This window comes from Amblyomma mixtum, chromosome 4 (genome assembly GCF_055824585.1).
Source record: "Amblyomma mixtum isolate Tamu chromosome 4, ASM5582458v1, whole genome shotgun sequence".
Classification (NCBI taxonomy): Eukaryota; Metazoa; Arthropoda; class Arachnida; order Ixodida; family Ixodidae; genus Amblyomma; species Amblyomma mixtum.
This window is the reverse complement of record NC_143015.1, coordinates 154,547,972-154,571,728: the sequence shown is the minus strand read 5'-3', so window position 1 is coordinate 154,571,728 and position 23,757 is coordinate 154,547,972. Positions and strand designations below refer to the sequence as shown.

The 23,757-nt window shown below is 45.0% G+C and overlaps 1 protein-coding gene across 5 annotated transcripts in view; it reads right to left on the bottom strand.

Annotated features, from left to right (window-relative positions):
* Positions 1-23,757, bottom strand: part of Usp7 (Ubiquitin-specific protease 7) — a 79,288-nt gene that overhangs the window by 43,572 nt on the left and 11,959 nt on the right. For all 5 annotated transcript variants that reach the window (XM_089588412.1, XM_089540967.1, XM_089588410.1 and 2 more), the window contains exons 2-9: positions 21,933-22,290; positions 18,910-19,008; positions 11,470-11,543; positions 11,295-11,359; positions 9,994-10,082; positions 5,928-6,036; positions 3,494-3,624; positions 2,175-2,229 (exon numbers count right to left, since the gene is read on the bottom strand). In XM_089588412.1, the coding sequence (XP_089444538.1) occupies positions 2,175-2,229; positions 3,494-3,624; positions 5,928-6,036; positions 9,994-10,082; positions 11,295-11,359; positions 11,470-11,543; positions 18,910-19,008; positions 21,933-22,290 (980 nt within the window). The remainder of the gene's footprint in view (positions 1-2,174; positions 2,230-3,493; positions 3,625-5,927; positions 6,037-9,993; positions 10,083-11,294; positions 11,360-11,469; positions 11,544-18,909; positions 19,009-21,932; positions 22,291-23,757) is intronic.

Sequence of the window (23,757 nt, the reverse complement as noted above, 5' to 3'; positions counted from 1 at the left end):
AGGTATAGGTGCTTCTCGTATCTAAGCCACTCGTTGGTTTCAGATGAAGTTCCGCGGAGATGGTATTTAATGGCTTGTTTCATGTACAACCATGCCTCGACGCAGTACTCGCTAGTGTTGTTCAGAAGCGACAACAGTATGCAAGCAATACTAAAACAAAAAAGCAGAATTTCGCAGCGTAAGCACTGACAACGCCATCAGCCATTAGACGAAATGCCCATCAGATGCCTGCGTGGTCTTCACCATTGTCTGCATGGGACCAGTAAAACGTCAGACCAGAGAGATGGCGAATGAACCGCAAAGGTTCCTGCAGCGGGCGTTACACCTTCTGAGGTGAATGATGCCACCACCACTCCTTGCAGCTTGAAGTTTTGCTGGCAATCATGAATACATAACACTATGCTGATTGGTTTATGAGGGGTTTAAGGGGGGACACTGGTCTTTGAGACCAAAAAATGACCAAAAAAACGATTTTCAAAAAATGACACTTGTGGAATCTACAGCTGTCATTTTCCAACTGTACCACTTTTTTCCTTTCAGAAGTCATCATTTTGACCATAATATTAAATTCAGATCATCGTGTGGGCTGAATTTATGCAGGCGCTGACAATTTAATAGCATGAAAATTTTGGACATCTGGCTATCTTAGTATGTCGATATCTCAACATCTAGGACAGATAGAGATGATGTATTACTTGCTAAGGGAAGCTGGAGGCACAGTGTGTGCAATAATCAAAGCAGATTTGTTCAATCACACTTCAAAAATTTATAATTTCACAAAGTTTACCAAGGCACTACATTCACACCTTGAACACTGATATTCCAAGTGCTGTAAAATTACTAATGAGGGTAAAACGGAATAACTGCTTTGATTACTGCACTCTTTACTCGTCATACTATGCAGCCGTGGATTAAAAATGATTTTTTATTGAGCAGTTTTTTTTGCACCGAGGTACTAATGAATGGCTAACTAAAATGAATTATCTTGGGAACCAACTAATTTATGAGAAAGATAATTGCATTTTTGAAATCAGTATAAAAAACTGAGCAAGATAGTACAGTTTTATTAGGATTGGGCTAAAAATAAGGAAAATAGGTCTAAGACCAGTGTCCCCCCTTAAAGGGGCTGCGAAACACTGCTTGAGGGATACCGGCTATACTTCAGGTGGATTCTTTATGTCACAGAGAAGCTGACTTAAAAAGAATTACAGGAATCAATGCACAGGAACGGCAGTTATTCAATGAAGAAATTTCAAAATACAAGCAAACAAAACGCTGCCCTCAACTCGATTTTGGCGGGGCTTCCCACTCCTATTTCGCTCTCCCGATGACGGCACCTGGCGCAACCAATCAAACAGCCTGCCAGAGCACGTCGCGGAAGTTCGCACTCCACGGTTGCCTGCACTCTGTAAGTCGTTCTTGCTGAGACTGTCAGCGTCATTTCCATGACAGAGCCCCTGGTGCTGTATTTTTATTTTACTTGGTGTGCAGGGCTTTTATCTAAGACAAACAAGTTGTTTTTGTTGATCTAATATAAAACGCAGACAGGTGACAAAATGTTTATTTATTCACACAATTTGCAGTATATTTACTGTTTGTCCGATCATCAAGCTCGCGCCAGGTTATGTCATATCCGTTGCTGAAGCCCGCCACTGTGTGGGGACACCATCAGAGCCATGAATTTGTTTTTGGGAGGACATTAGGTTTGGTTTGGTTTATGGGGTTTAACGTCCCAAAGCGACTAAGGCTATGAGAGACGCCGTAGTGGAGGGCTCCGGAAATTTCGACCACCTGGGGTTCTTTAACGTGCACTGACATCGCACAGTACACGGGCCTCTGGAATTTCTCCTCCAAAGAAATTCCAGCCGCCGCGGTCGGGATATTAAAAAACGGAATATACGCGGTATTACCGACGCTAATAGCACCACTCTAACTTACTGTATGCGATCAATAGGCAAAATAGTCAACTAAGATAGTGTTTCGGGGCCCCTTTAACGTCCCGAAGCGACTCGGGCTGTGAGGGACGCCGCAGTGAAGGGTTCTGGAAATTTCAACCACTACACTGACTGAAATGTCCAAAAGGGGTCACCGCCTATTCAACAAGCTAGAGCAATTCCTTTACAGTGCTTCCTACATCCAACACCACGTTGGCTTTATGAGTCAAGTCAACTTACCACCCTGCAAAGCTCTTGAACATCATGCTGCATAAATGAATCGAGGGTTTCCCACCTGAAAAGCAAAAAAAAAATTGAGGAGGAGCACTGTGAGCAACCCACTAGCTGGATGCCAAAACGGCAGAGCCACAGGGCGACCTACACCAGGCATAGTTCTCTAGCCTTAACGATCCTTGATTTGGCATACCACAAACCTGTCAAGTTCTGACTATACTTCAATTAGGCAGTCTTATTAACCAAAACTGGTTTTACCAACGTGACAATTAAGTTCAGCTTATTCACCAAATTCCAACACACACCATCTTCTCCCTTGAAGGACCCCAACAAAAGGAAACTCTGTAGGCACCTTTGTGGGATGAGAACGAAGACAGTACTGATACTGCTTTACTTTTCTAACCACAGGAAAGGCACACATAGGGATAAGGATTACAGTTCCCGTCTCTCTCTCCCCTCAATTTTTGCTTCATTTTTAGTGTTTTTGTTAGGCACTCGCAACACCTGCCCTCTACGTTTTGCAAGTACCACGCTGCGCACTTCTGCCTTCCATTACCAGCATGTACAATAAGCATGTGATCAAAATAAACTGAGACGCGAACAGCAACACAAAAATGTCTCAGTCGCGGGAGACTGAATGCCAGTGCAGTTGATTCTCACGAAGACTGCTCCCTGGAAGTGTTAATGCAAGCTCATCATCATCATCATCATTTATTTTACCCTTAAAGGCCTCTGTTGAGGCATTACATAAGGGGGGGGGGGGGGGACAAAGCAAATGCAACTGAGAATAATACGTTAATGCAACAAAACATAATGCAATACAATAAAATGAAAAACGATACATCACAATACAACGCTGGTCAATAATGAAGGGCGCAAGGCTGAATTAGGCGGTAACAACAACAACAACAAGAAAAAGAATAAGTGTAACTGGGTGAAGTTTGAGAAGTGTCTTTTATTCAGTACAGTGATTAATTAATGCCTGTCGAAATTTAGTAGCGTCGCGCTCGTTAACAATGTAGTCGGGTAGCAGGTTCCAATTTTCTATTGCAGTTGGAAGAAAAGATTTATTAAATGCCAAGGTCGATCCATGTACACGTTGAATGCTGAGGAGGTTAAACAGGCGGCGCGATGTTCTGATGGTTCCTGTCTGACATCTAAAATTTTCCTTCTTTTTGCGTTTGCGTTTCAGTTTACCTGTTCCACTAGAGGCTGAAGATTCCAGGAGCTTCGGTACACTGTGCCCAGTGTCGCTCAAAACGGAGTCTCTCAACACCACGACGCATGCAGATGCTCCCCACCCTGCCAAACCCTTTCTCGCTCACCCGAAGGACTTTGTGAGCTTCTTGGTGCCCACCGGTCGGTCCGAGAACTGAAGCTCGTAGAACACCCGTTGTAACGCTAGCGCAACGCTCTTGGACGAGTCGTCACTCTCGGTGGGCATCTGGTACACAGCCTGCATCCAACAACAACAACAAGACATGAGAACAGTGCAGAAAAGAATGACCAATGCTGCAAGCACAGCAAACTCGCGAGTAAAACTAATCCATGCCTCCACTGTGCTTCCGACGTCGGGTCTAGTTAAAGGTGCACTGAAGAGGACTCTGAACTGGTCTTTTTGCCGCGGGAACTCGATCCACACGTTCCTAGCATTCTTAGAAACTGCGACTTATTGCTCTGTGTGGCCGATTTCCCTAATTAAATCGAATTAACGTCCGGCTCCCGCCTTTATTTTTTTAATTCTCCCTCGTATGGTGGGCGGAGTCGACCAACACGTGAAGTGCCTTTCAGCCAGCTCCGTGGAGGCTTTGCTTTCGCTTTATTTTCTTTTTTTAGGTTTCCATGAATAACAGTTTCATTCGCAGATAATATAGCCGCAAAATAAGCCCGCAGAAATAAAAATCGGCGCGGACTATTTCCTACTACAGACTACTACGTATTACTCCGCCGATGGCAGAGCGGCAAGCCGCCACGGGACTGGGTGAAAGGCGCTCCACGCGTTGGTCGACTCCGCCCATCGTACGAGGCAGAATTAAAAATAAAAAAGGCGGGAGCCGGACGTTAATTCGATTTAATTAGGAAAATCGGCCACACAGGGCAATAAATCGAAGTTTCTAAGAAAGCTCGGAACGTGTAGATCGAGTTCCCGCGGCAAAAAGACGAGTTCAGATTCCTCTTCACTGCACCTTTAAGAAAAACTTACCAAGATACCCTGCATTAGCAAGAAACACCACACAACAATTGAAATACAGATGCTTTTCACAGTCAAGCTGCAAAGAGTAGCCACTCCACACTAGGAGCCAAATGCTCTTTGCCAAATAACTTGGGTTCTGCAAACAGGGACATAACATCATGCACTCAAAGCAGTATGCAAAAAAAGCTATTACAAAAGTAAGAAGACGCACAATCAACCAGCCTACCCTCCTTCCCTATTCACACCCAGTGCCTGTCCCTACCTTCCCTCTGCGCAGAGTTCACATCCCTACGCAAACCCCAATTTCCAATCCCTTATTCCCTATGCACCACTATCCCACTCACCTCTGACGCATCCTAGTTTCTCATCCCCGCGTTCATTTCACGCACCCGGTTTTTCACAACTACCTTTAATAATAAGGGAGTAATTACTCATTGACGTCCACCCGAGCGCAGCCATATGGCCACAAAGGAAAGCTATACAGCTTTCACAGAAACTTCGTAGTTAAAGAAAAATTCGTCCTGGTAGAGCGGTAGAGCGACTGGTAGAGTGACTGCTCCGGTGTAGCGGTGGTCCCGGGTCCGAACCCCGGACCAGGACGAATTTTTCTTTAACTACGAAGTTTCTGTGAAAGCTGTATAGCTTTCCTTTGTGGCCGTATGGCTGCGCTCGGGTGGACGTCACTGAGTAATTACTCCCTTATTACAAATCTACTCCACCTTGGGGGATTCCCCTAAATATTTGGTCAACACTGTTCCCACTTCGATTGATCAATTCGTTCTCGCCCTGCCATAAGCTTGCCGTCCCGGTTAGCTCAATTGGTAGAGCGACTGCTCTGGTGTAGCGGTGGTCCTGGGTTCGAACCCCGGACCAGGACGAATTTTTCTTTAACTACGAAGTTTCTGTGAAAGCTGTATAGCTTTCCTTTGTGGCCATATGGCTGCGCTCGGGTGGACGTCAATGAGTAATTACTCCCTTATTACAAATAATCTACTCCACCTTGGGGGATTCCCCTAAATATTTGGTCAACTACCTTTAATGAGAAAGCTTTAAGGTTGCAATCTTGCAAAAACTGCCTGGTTTCGTAGCACAATTCTCCGATTGCTCGAGAGGATCGTGATGTCCTCAACACTGCCAAATTTGAAATTCCGGGGACTAGGATGTTCGAGTACCTTCCATTGGATTATCATACCGAATACTAACCAGCTCATCCACTCATCCAGCTTAATCTACCCACTAATCCACATAAATGCACCCACTAATCATTAATTCCCCTTAATGCATTTTCCGGAGTGTGCCTACTTCCGAAATTTGGGGGGTCCTTAGGAATATTTAGGGGTGGGCCAAATTCTAAATGCTGCCACGTTTTCTTTGAAAATGTAGTGAAGAAGGCCCCAAGTTTGTTTGTTTGTTTTTTTTTGTGCTAGAATGCCGTTTGACAAAAGACTGCTGCAACCCTCTTTGAATGTGCATCAGGTTATGATACCTTGGCAGACAAAGAAACGCCATGCTCCTCAATGGTGTTGTAAAACGCTGTGAAAGAAAAAAAAAGCCAGAGCACTTACCTTGCGTAGCTGGTTGGTGAAGAACAGCGTCTGTAGTAGCGAATTCATGTAACACGTTGCACCTTGGTTCTTGAGACCTACGTAACCCGTGTGCTTCTTGGAATCCCAGCTGTGGGAAAAAAATGTCCACGAGTGAATCTTCTCGTCTCAAAAAAGACTCGGGACACATATGATGCGAAACAAGGTCTGTTGCATGGCCTGAAAGCAAGCCCAGCGGGATGTACATTTTCGACAAAGACTGTACACATTACACAAGACACAAAGAAGCTAGCAAATGTCATCTAAGCAGGAGCAACAACGACTTGCCTTGCATGAAAACCAACCAAGATGGAGCACACAGAGAAGGCAACCAGCTTCATACCTCATTAAAGCCAAACACAAACTTCAGATTTCTCGAATTCGTTGGTGAAGCAAACTACTCATAAATGCGCATCATAAAAGCAATGGAATAAAAAAGTTTGCGCACTTTACAGAAAAAAACAACAACAAAAAAACTCAGAAACTTTTTTTAAGGGGGGACCCTGGTCTTGAAAAAAAAATTTTTATTAATGAAGTCACAGTTATGAAATTTTTAGGCCACATGTATTTTTGTGCGCTGATTCTAGATATGCCATTTATTTTCATGTAAAACAATTCCTTGAGCACTTGTGCAATTTTTATGCAAGTATTTTGCGGAAAGTTTTGCAGAAAATTTGCTGCAGGAAACTTGCTGAAATGCATGCCATTGGGTTCTCTTGACACCAAGGAATGCAATAAGGGTAAAATTATCATCCTGGCTATCATAGAAGTTGAGTTATAGGGTACTGAAGCTGCCAATTCAGAAACAGGAATACACACTTTTCTTCTCACTTCTGAAGCAACAACTTCAAAACCCTATAATTCAGGTTCTATGATAACCAGGATGATAATTTTACCCTTATTGCATTCCTTGGTGTCAAGAGAACCCAATGGCATGCATTTCAGCGAGTTTCCTGCATCAAATTTTCTGCAAAACTTTTCCCAAAATACTAGCATAAAAATTGCATAAGTGCCTGAGGAATTGTTTTACACGAAATTAAATGACATATCTAAAATCAGCACACAAAAATACATGTGGCCTGAAAATTTCATTACTATGTCTAGATTAATATTTTTTTTTTTTTTGAAGACCAGGCCTACCAGGCCCTTAAGTCCAGCCTACGTCACCCTTGTGTACAAGCGCTCGAGCACTATGCACCATGTAATGAAGACCAATTCGAAAGCAGCCCGTGGTTTGGGGCAAAGTGCTGGCACCCACCTTGCTTGCAGGTCTATGCAGCCCTACCTAAATGCAAGCACTGGCTCTTAAAAGCAAAAGCTGCGAGGTGCCGATTTTAATCCAAGGGAGCGCACGACTCAAATACTCTACACAAGGGTGACACAGATTACAGTTAGTTATATGGGGTTTTATGGCGCATAAGCAACTATGGCTATCATGCGCCAAACACAATGCTAGATGATGATATGTCAAGTGTATAGAGGTTACATTATAATAGGTTTAAAACATTGGCTTTCTTTAGAAACTTACAAACAAGTGAAAACTCGACAAGTGTTTGCTCGCCTAAAAGCAATGCTGGATGAAATGGAATGTGTTCATTGTAAAATACCATAAAAAATTTTTTTCTAAGTTCTTCGAGATGCGAACAAGAAATTAAAATGTGATTTACTGTGAGCTCCTCACCGCACATTTCACACAGAGGTTTGTCTTTTTTTGTTAATAAGAAGTTATGGGTGATGTGTGTGTGACCTATGCGTAAACGACATAAAGTTACTTCGATAAAACGCTCTTTATGGCGGCATGATTTCCATTCTTTTAAAATGGGCTTTACAGTATGCAGCTTGTTGTGTCCTTCATTTTCCCGAGAAGCTTGCCACTTGGCTCTTAGTTTGCTATGCACTAACTTCATGTAATCCCTAGGAGGCAAATTCACGTTTTATTTCCATGGTTCTGGTTTGTGACACAGATTACAGATAAACTTCCCAGTGGGTAGTAACACCAGCTCAGAAGCGAGGCGGAAGAAGCCATACTTACGCAATGCTGGAGATATGGAGAGAAGACAAGAGGCTATTATCAGGACCTTTCCCTTCAAAGGATGCAAGCCGCGTAACAACAGCTCCTCAAAAGAGCAATGAGCCTGAAACTTCCGCCTTTCCCTAACAATTCAATCCAATTCATTGTCATTTCAGAGTACATCTAATATATAATATTGAATGGATCCATAGCCGCAGACTAGTTTCGGATCCAAAGCATGAAGAGTGAGGCGGAAGAGAGCACGCACGTAAGACAAGGAAAAACAAACAAATATTATAGATCTCACGCAATCAATAAAAATTTTAAAATGCCACAAACATCTTGTTCATAGCACAGCCAATATTGCACAATTGACGCTACTACGCAAAAATGACAAATTCACAACAGAATCAAGATGCGGCCGCTCCTTTTCAAGAGGCAATCTAACCGTGCTGCTTTACTTTTTTCTTTTCAAGCTTCGTAACTGTTTTTAAAAAACGAGCCTCAAGAGGAACACGCATCCAGTGGATGGCCTCAACTCACGAAGAGGGAAGTCGAACAGTCTGTGTCCGAGAGAAATGCGGCTCTGTTCCAACCTTGCAGTTTGCACGTAGCAGCGATTTATGCACTGTTTTATATCCTCAAATTACAATAGACACAGCAGTATCACCAGTATTAAATCTTCACTTAACATCCCGCCACTAGAGCTCCGACGGAAAATTGCACGACTCTGCCTCTTTCATAAGTTATATTACAATTTTCCTGATCTTCGTGACACATTATTACTAGCTCCCATCAGAACATCGCGCCGCCTGTTTAACCTCCTCAGCATTCAACGTATACATGGATCGACCTTTGCATTTAATAAATCTTTTCTTCCAACTGCAATAGAAAATTGGAACCTGCTACCCGACTACATTGTTAACGAGCGCGACGCTACTAAATTTCGACAGGCATTAATTAATCACTGTACTGAATAAAAGATACTTCTCAAACTTCACCTAGTTACACTTATTCTTTACCTTGTTGTTGTTTTTGTAGTTACCGCCTAATTCAGCCTTGCGCCCTTCATTATTGACCAGCGTTGTATTGTGATGTATCGTTTTTCATTTTATTGTCTTGCATATGTTTTGTTGTATTAACGTATTCTCAGTTGCATTTGCTTTGTCCCCCCCCTTATGTAATGCCTCAACAGAGGCCTTTAAGGGTAAAATAAATGATTATGATGATGTCGCAACAAACGAAAAGGAGCACCCTGCCCTAACTTGTGACACAAAACCACAACGTGCGTTCGAGAACTGGGCACCACTTGCTCTGCACTGCTAGTACACAAACAACTTAAAATAATCAAAGCTCGAAGGGAACAGAAAACGTGTTGGAATGAGGCAGAGATTAAATTAATGGGACACTGAAAACAGCTCCATCCCATTGCTCTCGGTAAATGATGATCCTGTGGCTCTTTTCTCGCATGCTGATGTTTGTCCGACAACGAAGGACATTGACAGTAGAACCCCTCAATAGTAAAGTCACTTGGACAGTAAAAAATCTTTACTCTATCAGGGTCTTTACTATATCAGTTGTTGATAATACCTTCCACCCTGCTCTCAGCTACCCTTTATGCGATAATTATTTACTTTCAGTTATCACATTTTATGTTGCCACGTGTTCAATTTCCTTTGCATCTTGTGGCACTCACTGCCCATACCGTGCTTCCGCTGTTCGTGCTGCGAACTTGCTCTTGCCCTTTTCTTCCTTTCTCTACTCATCGCTGCACTTTTACTAGCTTTCCTTTCTCAGCAGACCATGCCGCATTTTTGTATGTTAATTCCAGCTTTACCCTTTTCTTTTGTGTGTGTGCACCGCGCACTTTGCCTCATCGCCCTCAAGGCCTTCAAAAAGTTGGCTTCTCCTCACGCTTTTTAGCTTAGTGGTGAAGCCAGTTATGAAGCAAAACTGAATGGTGGATGAGCCGAAACCACAACAAGCGTTCCAAACTCCAAGAACAGACACCACTGCAAGCAAGCTGGTGACACTGACCTGACGCCGTGTGGTGCGTCAGCGCACACCCAGACTTCGAGGATGATGGTGTCATCGACTATGAACCCTTTCTCAGGGTCCAAGACATCCTGACAGGGGTGAAAAGAAACGAAACATTGCAGTAAGCAGACGCTGAAAGGTTGTAGCAGAGCCCATGCACGTCGCACCAGAAATGCCATGGATTCACTACGACAAAATGGTGAAAAGCAATCCCCCATGTCTCCCATAGGCATTTCCAACTTACAAGAGTTCTTCAAACTAGGTTCTGAAGAGTCCCTATGTTACCGGCAGTGCTTTTCGAGTGCCTTTTTGTCGGCTTCAAGCAAATAAGAACCGTCTGGCAATACCGTAAAAACCCGCGTATAATACGAGGTTTTTTTCCCATAATTAGCGTCCTAAATTTCCGCCTCGTACTATTTGCGGATCCGAACAAAAATTTTCGAAGTTGCTCGAAGTTTTGGTTTCGTTTTTGCGGCATGGCTACGGCTTGGCTTCGTTACTCTCGACAAACGACGTCACGACGTCGTTTCTTTGTTGATCCGTTGGGTGCGCCGGGGGGTCGCGGTGTGCCGTGCGCCTGTTGACAGCGCACATGCTCGCATGTAAGGCACGCTGCGCGAAGTGGATATTGTTTTAGAGAGCACGATGTCACGGTCTCGAAAACAGTACTCGGCTACTTTCAAGCGATTTTGGCTGCAGAGAACATCGGCAACGGTGCGGCCGGGAGGCAGTTTGGTGTCGTCGAAGGAAGCATTCGTGGATGGCCACAACAGAAAGAAGCCCTTTTCGCGTGCAGCGGAACGCGACAAAGCTTTCACGGCCGCTTGATGGCTGTGTAAACAAACCGTTCAAGGACGCTGCCCAGCGGTGCTACGCAGAGTGGATGCGCTCAGGTGAGCCTGCAGTGATGCCCACCGGGCGGCTAAAGCGGGCTTAAGAAGAGCAGCATCTCGAACGCCCTCGATGGCACGGATGATGAGTACATTTGGGATGATTTGTCGGACAAAGAAATGTCCGAAGAAAGCGCTACTGAAGAACAAAGTAATTGAAGTGAAGTGTGGGATGCGATTTGAATAATGTCTTCTATGAGCTTGTGTTACTCGTATTATACGCGGCTGAAACTTTTTTTCCCATTTCGCGTCTCTAAAACTTAGCCCCGTATTATATTCGGGTTCATATTATACGCGGGTTTTTACGGTAATTTTGCAGAGAGAATAGGCGAAAAACAAAAAAAAATGCATATTGCTGGGAAAAAAAATTTCCCACAGATCGAGTTCAAAAGCAAACAAGCGGATGCTTACATTCCACGTCATGAAGTGGCTGAAACCCCAATCGTTCTCCTTGCCATAGAAGAGATGCTGAATTTCTGCAGGGAAAGAGATGCAATGCAAGCGGGAGGTTCAGGAAAAAATGTAAGAAACTTCACGAATGCGAGTACAACGAATGCGAGTACAACGAATGCACTGTACCACTTACTTCTGACAAAGTTGTCCACGCCCTCCTTCTGACTAATGATGCGCAGCTCAGCAGTGGCATTGCAGGACCACGTTCTGGAAATGGCAAATGCATCAACAATTATGCACATTCGCTTGGTGTGCACTGACAAACGGCAAAACAAGTTAAACATGGGTCTTAGAGAAATTTTTTTTATTTACAGGAAAAATGCAATGAAACTGCACAGACTTATTCAGTTTTTTCTGCTGATTTCAAATATGCAATTTGTTTATTTCTAGGCCAATTAGTTCCTGAGATATTAATACATATCATGCCATTGTCTGCTGAAACAATAGAAAAAAAATGGGCTACCAGAAATTTAATTTTAATGTGTGGGTAGATACCACAATGTGTGAGGAATGCAACGCTGGAAGCAGTTTTCAGTTTTTTGTCCGTGTGAACAAATGGGCTTAGTAGTTAGTTTTCAAGTGAGTTAACCAGACATACAGTGCCAGAAAACACACGACACACATGAAACTAACTATAAGCCCATTTGTCCACATGGACAAAAAACTGAAAACTGCTTCCAGCGTTGCATTCCTCACACATTGTGGTATCTACCCACACATTAAAATTAAATTTCTGGTGGCCCATTTTTTTTCTATTGTTTCAGCAGACAATGGCATGATATATATTAATATCTCAGGAACTAATTGGCCTAGAAATATAAAAATTGCATATTTGAAATCAGCAGAAAAAACTGAATAAGGCTGTGCAGTTGCACTGCATTTGGTCTGTAAATAAAAAAAATTTTCTAAGACCCATGTCCCCCCTTAAACATCTGAACGAGGTACTACAACAGAGCTTAACGTCGCCCCTAGAACACAAAAACGATTGTACTAGCGATTAAACTGCACCATTAAATTAGGTTGAATGCTTTGAGAGTTTACAGCAAATACCAAATGCTAAAGACTTGGCACTCACTTTTCTCAACATTGACTACGATAACCTTATTTTTTACTTCGCTTTGGTTAAGCTCTATTGCTATCCACCCCTAGAAAATTATTACTGGCAGGGTTCGCTCACATTTCTACGTAACGGTCTTCATGCCATGAAAATGAATATCAAGTGTACTAGTATTCAGTTTTTCAGCTGCCTTGTTCGAATTTCGCCTGACACTGACAATACACTACATCAACTGGTTCAACGCTCTTTGCAACATCCTGTGTAGTCATGGTGACACCCGGCTAATTTAATATTAGAACTGGCTTGCAACACAATGCATTTCGAATTTACATTTTAAGGGGGGGACACTACCCTGAACAGTGAACTTCTGAACCACTTGCTCGATTTCTTTGTAACTTGTGGGGCTAGTTTATATTACTGGTGGGACCACCTCTGCCAAATTTAATTATTCTAGAATAAGCATGAAGCAGGTTATGCAATATTTATGCCAAGGATGACTATGCTTACTTAGGAAAACTATTGTTTGAAAAGTAAAGGTAATTTTTTCAATTTTTTGTGTTATGTGGCATTGGGAATGTCCAGAGCACACAAATGTGGAATTATTTTGCTTAGTTCTCCTATATTTTGAAAGAATGATACCGTATAAGGAATGGCATTAAATTTTAATTTTACGTCAATTTTTTTAAAGTCATTTTTTAGTGTGAAAAAAAGTAAAATATAGACAAACTGACTGCACAGTTGTGTTCCTCATAAAATTTCACACCAGAAAACCCGCTACAATACCAATATTATCAAGTAATATTGGAATGATAGTTTTTCTAAGCTGAAAGTTTACTAAAGAAACAGGAGATGAGAAAAATAGACTGAAATGATTGAAAATCATCCCATTTTATTTTAAGCACTACAATGTTCAAGACAAGCCCCCTGCTGAATAATAAAATTTGGCAGAGGTGGTCCCAGCAGTGATAGTTGCAAGTTTCAATGAAATCAAGCAAGCGGTTCAAAGTTCACTTTTTGGGTAGTGTCCCCCCTTAAGCAGTGCAAGTACCAATGCACAACTGGCACAAGACAGACAAAACGGTACAAGACACTGATGCACAAACTATCAAAAACCAACTCATAGCAGAGTTTGAAAACGCTATTAAAGACACCTTAGCTCTAATTTCATATCGATACTGCCACAGGAAGCTATGCAGCGCTAAGAAAACAGCACCAAGAACCAAAAAAAAAAAAAGTGCAGAAGGACGTGACACTCTGTGATGTGTGTCAGAAAGGGAAGCCAAAGATGGCCATTCGAGCTCGCACAAAATGCCAGCACTGTGTGTCCACACTGCAAAAAGTAGGACAACACAGGCAAAAAGATGTTTAACTACTACACGCAGGCAACTTGGTGCCTAGTTATTGTTTGCATGCTGGCTGCTTGGCAGAAAGGCTCAATTTCTACAGAGGGTCACGCCCTCAAGTGCACCCCCCCCCTCCTTCTAATGCATCAGGGCCGAAACGGCCATACCCCCCAAAAACATTTTCCTTACGGCACACTCTCTTCGCCTTCGGAGGTTTCCCTGCAAGGATGCAAGGGAATGGAGTCTTAAAAAAAAGGCCCAATAGAGGTCAAGCAACTTTTTTTTTTCTTACTTTCCCTCAAGCTTTCAACAACCACTGGCAAAACCAACTTCCACGCATTAATGCACAAGCACTTCACAATGCAAGTAACAAGCACAAGTGGGGAAAGAAAAGACGCGGTTCAGAGGTCATACTGCATTAAAGCTGGACTTTGTAGAACTTAGCAGGTATACAGGGTTTGTTCTGAAAGTAGTAGGACACTTTTTTTTAATTTATTCATGAGACCACTACAAACGATTAGAATTTTTCAAAGTAGCACCCTTCCGCATCTACACACCCCTGCCAACGGGTTTTACACTTTTCATACGCCTCCAGGAACGCCTGGACCGGAATGCTAATGTTTAGCCGCCTTGTCACGGCCTGTCGAACCGCCTCTACCGATCCATAATGCTTCCCCTTGAGGGTCGATTTTATTCTCGGGAATAGGAAAAAGTCTGGTGGGGCCAAGTTGGGGCTGTAGGGGGGCTGAGGCAGTGTTGCCACCTTGTGCTGGGCAAGATATTCCACTATGCGGAACGCTGTGTGGCTCGGCGCGTTGTCATGTTGTAGATGCCAATTGCTGGCGATGGCTGGGCGGACACGAACAATGCGGCTTCGGAGTCTTTTGAGGACTTCCACGTAAAAAACTGCATCAACTTTTTGTCCAGGTGATAAGAACTCTTCGTGGATGACTCCATGTCGATCAAAAAAGCAAATGAGCACGGACTTTTGCTTGGATTCGCTCATTCGCGCTTTCTTGGGACGTGGGGAAGAGGGGGTGTGCCATTCTGAGCTCTACCGCTTGCTCTCCGGGTCATATTCAGGCACCCATGTCTAGTTACAGGTCACTACATTGTCCAAAAAAATCGGGGTCCTCATTCACATGATGAAGAGGATCCTGGCAGATTGCCTTCTGGTTGGCCTTTTGCTCCTCTGACAACACTCGAGGCACCAACTACCGTATTTACTCGCATAATAGGCGCAATTTTTTCCCAGAAAATCCGGCTCAAAGTTCGGGGTGCGCCTATTACGCGGGGTTAAATTTCCGGAAATTTTTCGACTCGCAAAATTGAACACACCGCGTAAACGCACTCGTGTACGGGCCGCACCCCGTTTTCGCGAAGAAAATGTTAAAAAGAAAAGGGTCCGTGTAAGGGCCGCACCGAAACTTTCGGAATGCACGCGCCGAGGCCTCCGCGATCGGCTCCGACTGCGCGCAATGGGCGCTTGATCGCAGAGGCCACACACGCGCACAGGAGCTTCCAGACGCCGCCCACGGAGGGCGCCCAAGGCCAAGCTCATCATCATCATCGTTTTCCTCCGCCGCGAGCTTTTGCTATCTATATCGCCATCAGCATCTCCAGCTCGTTTTTTTTTTTTTTTTTGTTGCTGTTAAGTGCCGGGATTTGCGGTAGCGCGATAGTTATCGTGGTTTATGGCTTTGCCGCGGAGCGTTGATGTTTTAGCTGGATGGGCAAGCACCTTAACAGCTACACGGCTAGGAGTTTGCTCTCGAACGCGGCAAGCGTGCAGCAGGTCGGAAAATACGACGTGGCCGAGAAGTGCGGCAGTTGCGACTGCGGCGTCCCTAAATTTTCGTACGCGAATCCAAACGCCGAGGTTTTCGCGGGCCTAAGTCGGGAACGTTTCCGGCTGGAGATGAAGCTTTCCAAACAGACGTTTAAAGTGAGCATCCCTGAAAACTGTGCGCTGCTGTTCTACGCGATGTCGTTGTACGTGCTGTGGGTCCGCAGCAGCTGCGACGGCAGCAGCACTAGTAGGGACTAGTAGTCAGTTCAGCAAAAACTTTGTTAAAATAAAGATTGGGACGCGGGGGGTGGCGAGGCGTCGGCTTGCAATCGTGTAAATACAGTATTGATCACAGTGCCAAGTTCGGGGTGCGCCTATTATGCGCGGAAATAAAAAAATCAGATTTTTCGCGCCCTAACTAGGGGTGCGCCTATTATGTGAGTGCGCCTATTACGCGAGTAAATACGGTATGTGCACACTTTCCTGATGGCTAAGTTTTCTGTCACAATCTCAAAATCATGGGTTTGAGGAATGCTCAAGTCATCAGCAATCATTCTGATACTCATCCTACAATCACTGTTCAGTAAATTTCTCACTTGCGACACATTTTAGTTGGTCTTGCTGGTTGAAGGGCGTCTAGAGCGGTCATCGTCTTCCACTCATTCTCTACCTTCTCAGAAGAGCTTGTGCCATGCAAAAACACCTGACCTACCCATGGCAGCATCACCGTAGGCCTCCTTAATCGTGTCGTGACTCTCTTTGCCCGTTTTACCAAACTTTACACAAAATTTGATCATGTACCGCTGATCCAGTAAACGCTCCATGATTCTGCGTGACGAGGCGTTTCGACAGGGGTTCACAGTACAAGCGACCTGCTCTCTTCCAACGACCGAGAGCCGACTGCCGATTTCCCCCAGCGTTCCCGATATCCCCCTTCACCGATCCTGCACGCGCAGACCACCTCTCGTTCACCTGTTCGCCCAGGAAAAAACCAGTCCTACTACTTTCAGAACAGACCCTGTACAGTGCATACATGCGAACATTTCAGAGCCCTCGTGTGTTCTGGTTCAAAGGAGGACAGACACCAAATTTTTGGTTGCGTATTTTCTTCTTTGGAACTTGCACGACATAGTAATATACATGTAACACCCGTGATATTCCCGCACGAACGCTATATATTTCATTTTTAAATTTCTCCTCTCATGCTGCATGGCTTCAGAACCTGAATGATAATTTTGATGTCAGAGACGAGTGTAAGTCATGCGAGGCACAAAAAAAAATTGCAGTATAGTCACTGACACGTCGTTTTAATTCACCAACACAATTAATCCAGCCTACCTCAAAGCCGAAGTAACAGCTTATGAAGAAGCAGAGATTATACTGCAGTTTTTCTCATCCCTCACGTGACCTAAACTCATCTTTGACGTCGCGGCCATCACTTCTTTGACGAAACCAAAGAAGCATGAGAAAACGATTTCAATTACAAATTATTCAGCGACCATAAGCGAATACCACATGGTGATCCACATGTACCAATGTCTTGTACACCATTACAGAGAAGAAAACATTCAACTAAAATTAGGTGCCCATACTCCTTTTGGGGTGCTCTTGAATTTCAAACAGATAGGATCCCAGGAGTTACGTTGCAGGACCAAGTTTCATTTGTCCTTGATGCAACTTGCGCCTGAAAACTTTCCCTTTCCATTGCTATGCTAAGCCTTGTAACACAATTCACAGCCAAAAGGCGCACTGCACACCGTAGGGTCTTTGTCAAATGCACACTGGTCACCACGCGCATGAAAGCAGCTGCTACAGCATTGCAAACCTCAACGGACTGGCCAGACAGACACAACAGACATCAACAGAAAGGCTCGAGCCTACGCAAGACATGCAGGGGCAGGTTTATGGGGGGTTCAGAATGGTCTTCAGTAGCCCTCCCCCCAAGCTACAGCTGAAGCTGCCACTGAGAGTGAGAAATAATACTGCGTCTTTCTTTTCCACGTGATCGTTTGTTTTTAATTTATAGCAAGGCAATGTCAAAAAAAATCGGGGGGGGGGATTTACAACTGCCATCGGCTGCCACTGTTTTGTGATGGTAATGGCAATGGTAGTCATGCTCAGCAAAGGGGACAACTGCACATGACAACACCCTCAAGAAAAATGTTACACCCGGGCCAATTTGGCAGTCACTACAATGTACAACAATAACTGTAATCCTATCGCAACTGCTTAAAACTTCTCGACGCATGAACTCGTTTCGAAAGGCTCACAGCAGATGGTGCCAATCAATGGCTTACGCAAATTTAGCAGTGGTGTGCTCTCATACAGCGTATCCACAATGACTACAAAAAGCCCCTTAATTTATGACACATAACGGTGACCCAGTAGACTAAAAAAAAAACAAAGCACAGATGTAGTGCACGCTGCAATACTCTCATCCCTAAATGCAGTCTGCGCTGAGCAATAACACAACCACAGTAAGCCTATGCAACACCACACTTGAAGCAAATGCCCAATTCAATGTTAACTTCCGCACACAACATGCAGAGTGCACACGACAAAAATTCAAACAGCACATCATTGCAGGCATTATAGCTGCATCCTCAAAATTATGTTGCAAGGATTACAAGTTTTCCCTCTGATAACAAGTCTCTGCAATACAAACGCATTTAGGCCCAGGAGTGCCAGAGTGCTTATACTACAAGAAAAAGAAGCTAATCGGCATCTCGGCACTGCCCGCTACAGCCTGCAGAAAGCCTCTGCACCGACAGCAAGCAATTGAGAAACTAGAAGCGGTAAGTAGGCTATAAATAAAAGCGAACGTGCACACCTCTACAAAAGTAAACAAGTCCAGCCAATGTAACACGTAAACAAACACAAACAACACATCTAGAACAAACGGGACATGTAGCAGCGGACAGGTATTCACACTACCCGACCGTTTTCTGAGCCATTCTGCCAAGGCCAGCGATGCACAGCTGGTCCACAACTTCCGAGGACCACTGCCGAACTATACAGCCTGCCTTTTCAACACTGCCACTCCACACATGCGCGCCTCTAGTTTTCTGCCCTCTCTCTAGTTTCACTGGTTGAAAACAAACCACCAGGTTCTCGTGCGCGTGCATAGTTTATACTGTTGACAGGTGCCAGCAACAGATGGCAGCAGCTGCGACATGTGTGTCTGAAACCCCACGTAGGTGGACTGTGCCTGCTTCACCCATGCACGTTTGTTTTCAACCAGTTTTCCTGACAAATTTTCGCACACTCCATAGAGGGCGCCACATTTGTGAAAAAAAAAAAAAAAGCAGATTCACTAGCGCAGCACAATGAGAGAAAGAACCTGAAGCTGGCATGCGGCAACACAAGTAGCGGTGGGGAACTCACGAGGACTCGGACTCGCCGTTGCACTGTAGAAAGAAGCCGAGACTCTTGGTCGGCTGCCGGTCGTTGCCCGTGTTGGTGCGTGGCATCACCATAATTTTCCTGCGAACCAAGCAGTGCACGAATAAAGGGTCGGCATGATGCAGCGACAACCTTCTCTGCAAGCAGCGTCAGTGTCGAGCACAGCTGAGTGATACAATGTTATTACCGGCGCCCTGCAAGCCCAACTGTGGCTTTGGCGTGTACGCGTCCTGTATTGTATCCCTGCTTTGAATAAAGTTTATTATTATTCAGTCACAAATAAACGCGCCCCCCCCACGTAGTACTTAAAGAACTCTCCGACATTTACCACACCTGTGTAATGCGACATTTTTGCAGCAGCAGTTCTCGGCGGTGAAAATGGCGCCAGCATTAGTTCGCGCCGCTGCATACAGAGGGCGCCACAAATCTGAAAGTAACGTTATACATGCTAGTTCACACCGCTGCACAAAGGGGGCATCCCGGGCCTGTGAAGCAGCGCTTGGCATAGCACAGCTCACATTTCCTTCTCTCCTTCCCCCTCGCACTCCTCCTTCGGGTTACACTGCTAAGAACGCCAAAGAACTAGGGAATTTGTCCTTAACGGCTGTCACAGTAAAATTACGTGTTTAAAAGCTTTGATTAACCAGGGTGTAAATTTTGCCCTGCCCAATAAATGCAAACCGCAAATCAGAACCAATTCTCGACACACAAGCTCCTAACATTACATTTGGCACTCGGTTCAAATTATCTGAAAGTTTTAAATGACGAGGCTCGAATTAATGGGTTTTCCCAGCAAAGAACTACGCCTGCATGGAGTGTGGTACTAACCACAACTTAGTCAATTGATGAACCATCTCTAGCCCCACAACGAGGTCAACCCATTAATTCTCAACATTAATTAAGAACAAATCAACCTGCATGCAATAATACAAGGCAGCATGTACTTTTCTTCGTGAATACGCTAGTACGATACGGTGTGATTTCGCATGTGGGGTTTAATGCCCCAAATCTGCACATGGGCTGCAAGAGATGCCACAGCAGAGGGCTCCACCACACTGATTTCAAATACCTGAAGTTGTTAACATGCACTACTTTTCTCCCCACCATACTATTATGTTCCATACCTTACGTCTATAGTTAGCAGGCTTTTTTGCTTGTTCATGCACTCTGCTAAAGCATGCAGAAACTTGGGATTTCTTCGCCGAAATGCAAGCACTTTTCCACTGTCATGTCGTGACATTTTATTCAAGACTTATGTCAGGTCGGTTCTGGACTACGCGTGCACTGTCTGGGACCCGCCTACTGCTAGAGATAAAGATAAGTTGGAGAGGGTGCAGAACATTGCCTCTCGTTTCGTGTCTGGCACACGCGGGGCTCGTTACAGTGCATCGCGTACGAAGGATGCACTCTACTGGGAATTGCTTGACACGCGCCGAAAGAAGTTGCGTCTGAAGCTGTTTCATGCTGTTTATTATTCAACTGTTCGGGTTGAACGCGAAAGGTATGTGCAGGAGCCTTTTTATAGATCCAACCGTGTTGACCATGTTTTTAAAGTCCGCGAATTCGCGGCAAAAACTGAATTTTTTAAAATGTCTTTTTTTCCGAAAACCATTAGAGAATGGAACCGACTACCGAGCGATGTTGTGAGTGTGACATCAAATGATGCGTTCTTTCGTTCTTTAATGGTGTGATGCGATTGTGATGTGTTCTTTTGAAGTGAGATGTACATGGTGAAAGTTTTATGCTTGTAACTCTGCCTGCGAGCGGAGGTGTCATGTGTGCTTCTTTGTTGTACATTGCCCCCCCCCCACTGTAATGCCACGGCGCTGTGGGTTCCTTACTAAATAAAATAAATAAATAAATAAATAAATAAAATAAATAAGTAAAGTGCACCACAGGGGTTGAACCCCCCCCCCCTGATCCCCAATCCACACTGCCCAGTTTAATGTGCAGCTACCTTAGCTGGCCGAAACTAATTACTGTACGCAGTATCAAACAAAACTAGGGACAGTATGTGATCTATGGAGAAGTCGATGACTAGACTAAGGGTGCTACACTAAGAGCCATGAAAAGAACAGAGTGGGCCAGGAAACGGAAGTTAATAACGTCCTAGCCGGGATCTAGGAGAGGAAATGGGCACAGCCAGGACATGCAATATGGTGGATTCCAAGAAAGGAACGTGATTAAAGAATAAAGTTGGACTAGTTGGTGCTCTTTTCATCCACAGACTGCGACATATTACTAGCGTTAAAATACACACGCAAGCGCTTCAATCTGCTGTGAATTTACGTTTTCATTTGTACTCTCGATAACCAACGATCGTGTTACACCAAATATGTCTTGTGTACTGAGCCTGCGCAGATGCGCTTAGTGATTTCTTCACATACGTATTCTCCCCCTGTCCTTTCTACTATCCCCTCACCTCTTTCTGTTCACTTCTACACACTGCCTGCCATCCTTTATTCCGCCGCCCCAGCTCAGGTGCTTCCAGCAGCGATGGCAGATGCCGGGGCTAGCAACCATCTTTTGTCTTCCATTTGCCACGTTTATCAAAAACCACTTACTACTACTACATACGTGAGCAATGAACGGCACTTGAAGTCTAGCGTCTGTCCTGTGTGTTTCTGCTCACTGTCCTTTGTCTGTATATAGGGGATATTCAAAATCACCAAGTGCGCTTTCCCGCATAACAATGTTGCCCCTAACAAGATGGCCGACTTCGCTATAAAGGAACTACATGGGCTTCAGGACAGGCGCTAAAGGTGTGGATAGAATGTAAGAAACGTATTTTGGAAGAATCAAACAAAAAACCAGTCTTTCTTGCTTTGTTTCAGCTGGAAACGCATGGTCCGCCATCTTGTTGGGGGCAACATTGTTATGCGGGAAAGCGCACTTGCGGAATTTTGAATATCCCCTATTGAGGCCAGTAATATGTCGCAGCCTGCGATTCCAAGAAAAGGCCAGCGCAGTGGACAGCCTTGTCGGGCAAAGGGGGGGTGGCTCACCAGGGCAGGTTGCGCACGTAGGTGGGCGGGCTGAGCAGCGACTCCTTGAGGCGCGAGAACTCGGGCACCACGAAGCGGAACGTGGCCTCCGACCGGGCCTCGTCCTCCTCCTCCATGGGCTCCTCCGGGGGCTCCATGGGGCGCGTCCCACCCCCACCGCCACCGCCACCACCCATGGGGTCGTCGTCTGCCGTCCGCACCACCGCGTTGGTGGTGACCGAGTCGAACGGGTGCTGCTGCTGCTGCTGCCCCTCGGGTGCCGCTGGTGCTGGGGGGGGTGGCTGCGGAGTCGCTAGGGGGGGCGGCTGTGGCTGCGGCTGTGGGGGCGGTGGTTGCTGCTGCACTGCCACGTGGTCGTCTGCAAGTAGAACGATGACGACGATTAGATTTTAATGGCACCAGGGAAGCTATACTCCGTTTCAGCAGGCAACGCTGCGGAGGTTGCTGAAGTAGTGCATACGTGAAACCATATTACTCCGCCACTTCTCATTCGTTTTTCTCGAATCTCCGGTCACTGTTTAGACAAATACAAGGAGCGGTATAAAACGATGTAGCACTGAAAATCCCAGTCATAGCTGTGAGGTGCTCAGTGTTCGGGCTCTCTGGCCATAATTTTCACAGAGTGCAAACTACTTATTCGGCGCGGATTTAGTACAAGCGATTCGCCCTACCAACCGCATATCATACCACCACGTGTACTTTTTGAGACTTGAAATCTTGACGAGTCGCAGGACGAAAATGTGGCAAGAGGTAAAACAAAGCCCAGGAGGTGCCAGTCACAGCACTTAAGATTTGTCGCTACGAAATATATTTGTGTTCGCTTTGGTTGTACGGCGAACTACTTTTTGTGTGTGGACTTAGCCTGCACGAACAGGCGCGCTAGCTTTGGCAGTGTTGCCTGCTATGTATGAAACGGAGTATAGGCCAAACAGCTACATCACCAGTGCATGTTTTCCCCGCACAAAGTAAAGCCCAAGACCCATTTGTCCAAGTGTTTCATATCGGAGAAGCTGAGCATCAGGCAAAGGGAAAACTTCTGACCACTGGAAAACCAGTGGGTGTACCCGGCGGTGGCACTGGGGGATCAAAACATGCTCTTCTCGCATAAGGTACAAGTCCAAGGAAGGGGAAGTGCATTTACACAAGCAGATTTCATGTTTGACAGCTGCGCCATATTTATGCAAACTTGACAACAGTAGTGGATTGTGATGGTACAAGAGCAGTTGCAGCCCGACAACAACAAGAATAAGTTTGCTTTGATTTATTGGGGTTGAACGTCCCAAAGCGACTCAGGCTATATGGAAGACGCCTTAGTGAAGGGCTCTGGAAATTTCGACCACCTGGGGATCTTTCACGTGCACTGATATCGCACAGTACACGGGCCTCTAGAATTTCGCCTCCATTGAAATTCGACCGCTGCGGTCGGGATCGAATCCGCGTCTTTCGGGTCAGCAGCCAAACGCCATAACCACTGAGCCACCACAGCGGCTCATCAAGAATAAGGTTAACTTAACAGAATGCACACACAGGGACGTTCTATTTGAAGATTTTCCCTTCTCAGAAAGTACCACGGGTAAAATAAGGTGAAAAAAACTTTTAAGGAATTTCACGGCACATTAAGAAGCCGGAGTTTTCGAGCTGCTGCAAAGAAAAAGGGCCTGAAATAGGCATTTTTGGGACTTAGGAGAACTTTTGTTTTTGGTTCAAAACATCACTGGGCATACGGGGCCGACTAAAAGCAGAGTATTATTTGGATTGGTTTGGTTTGGTTTATGGGGTTTAACGTCCCAAAGCGACTAAGGCTATGAGAGACGCCGTAGTGAAG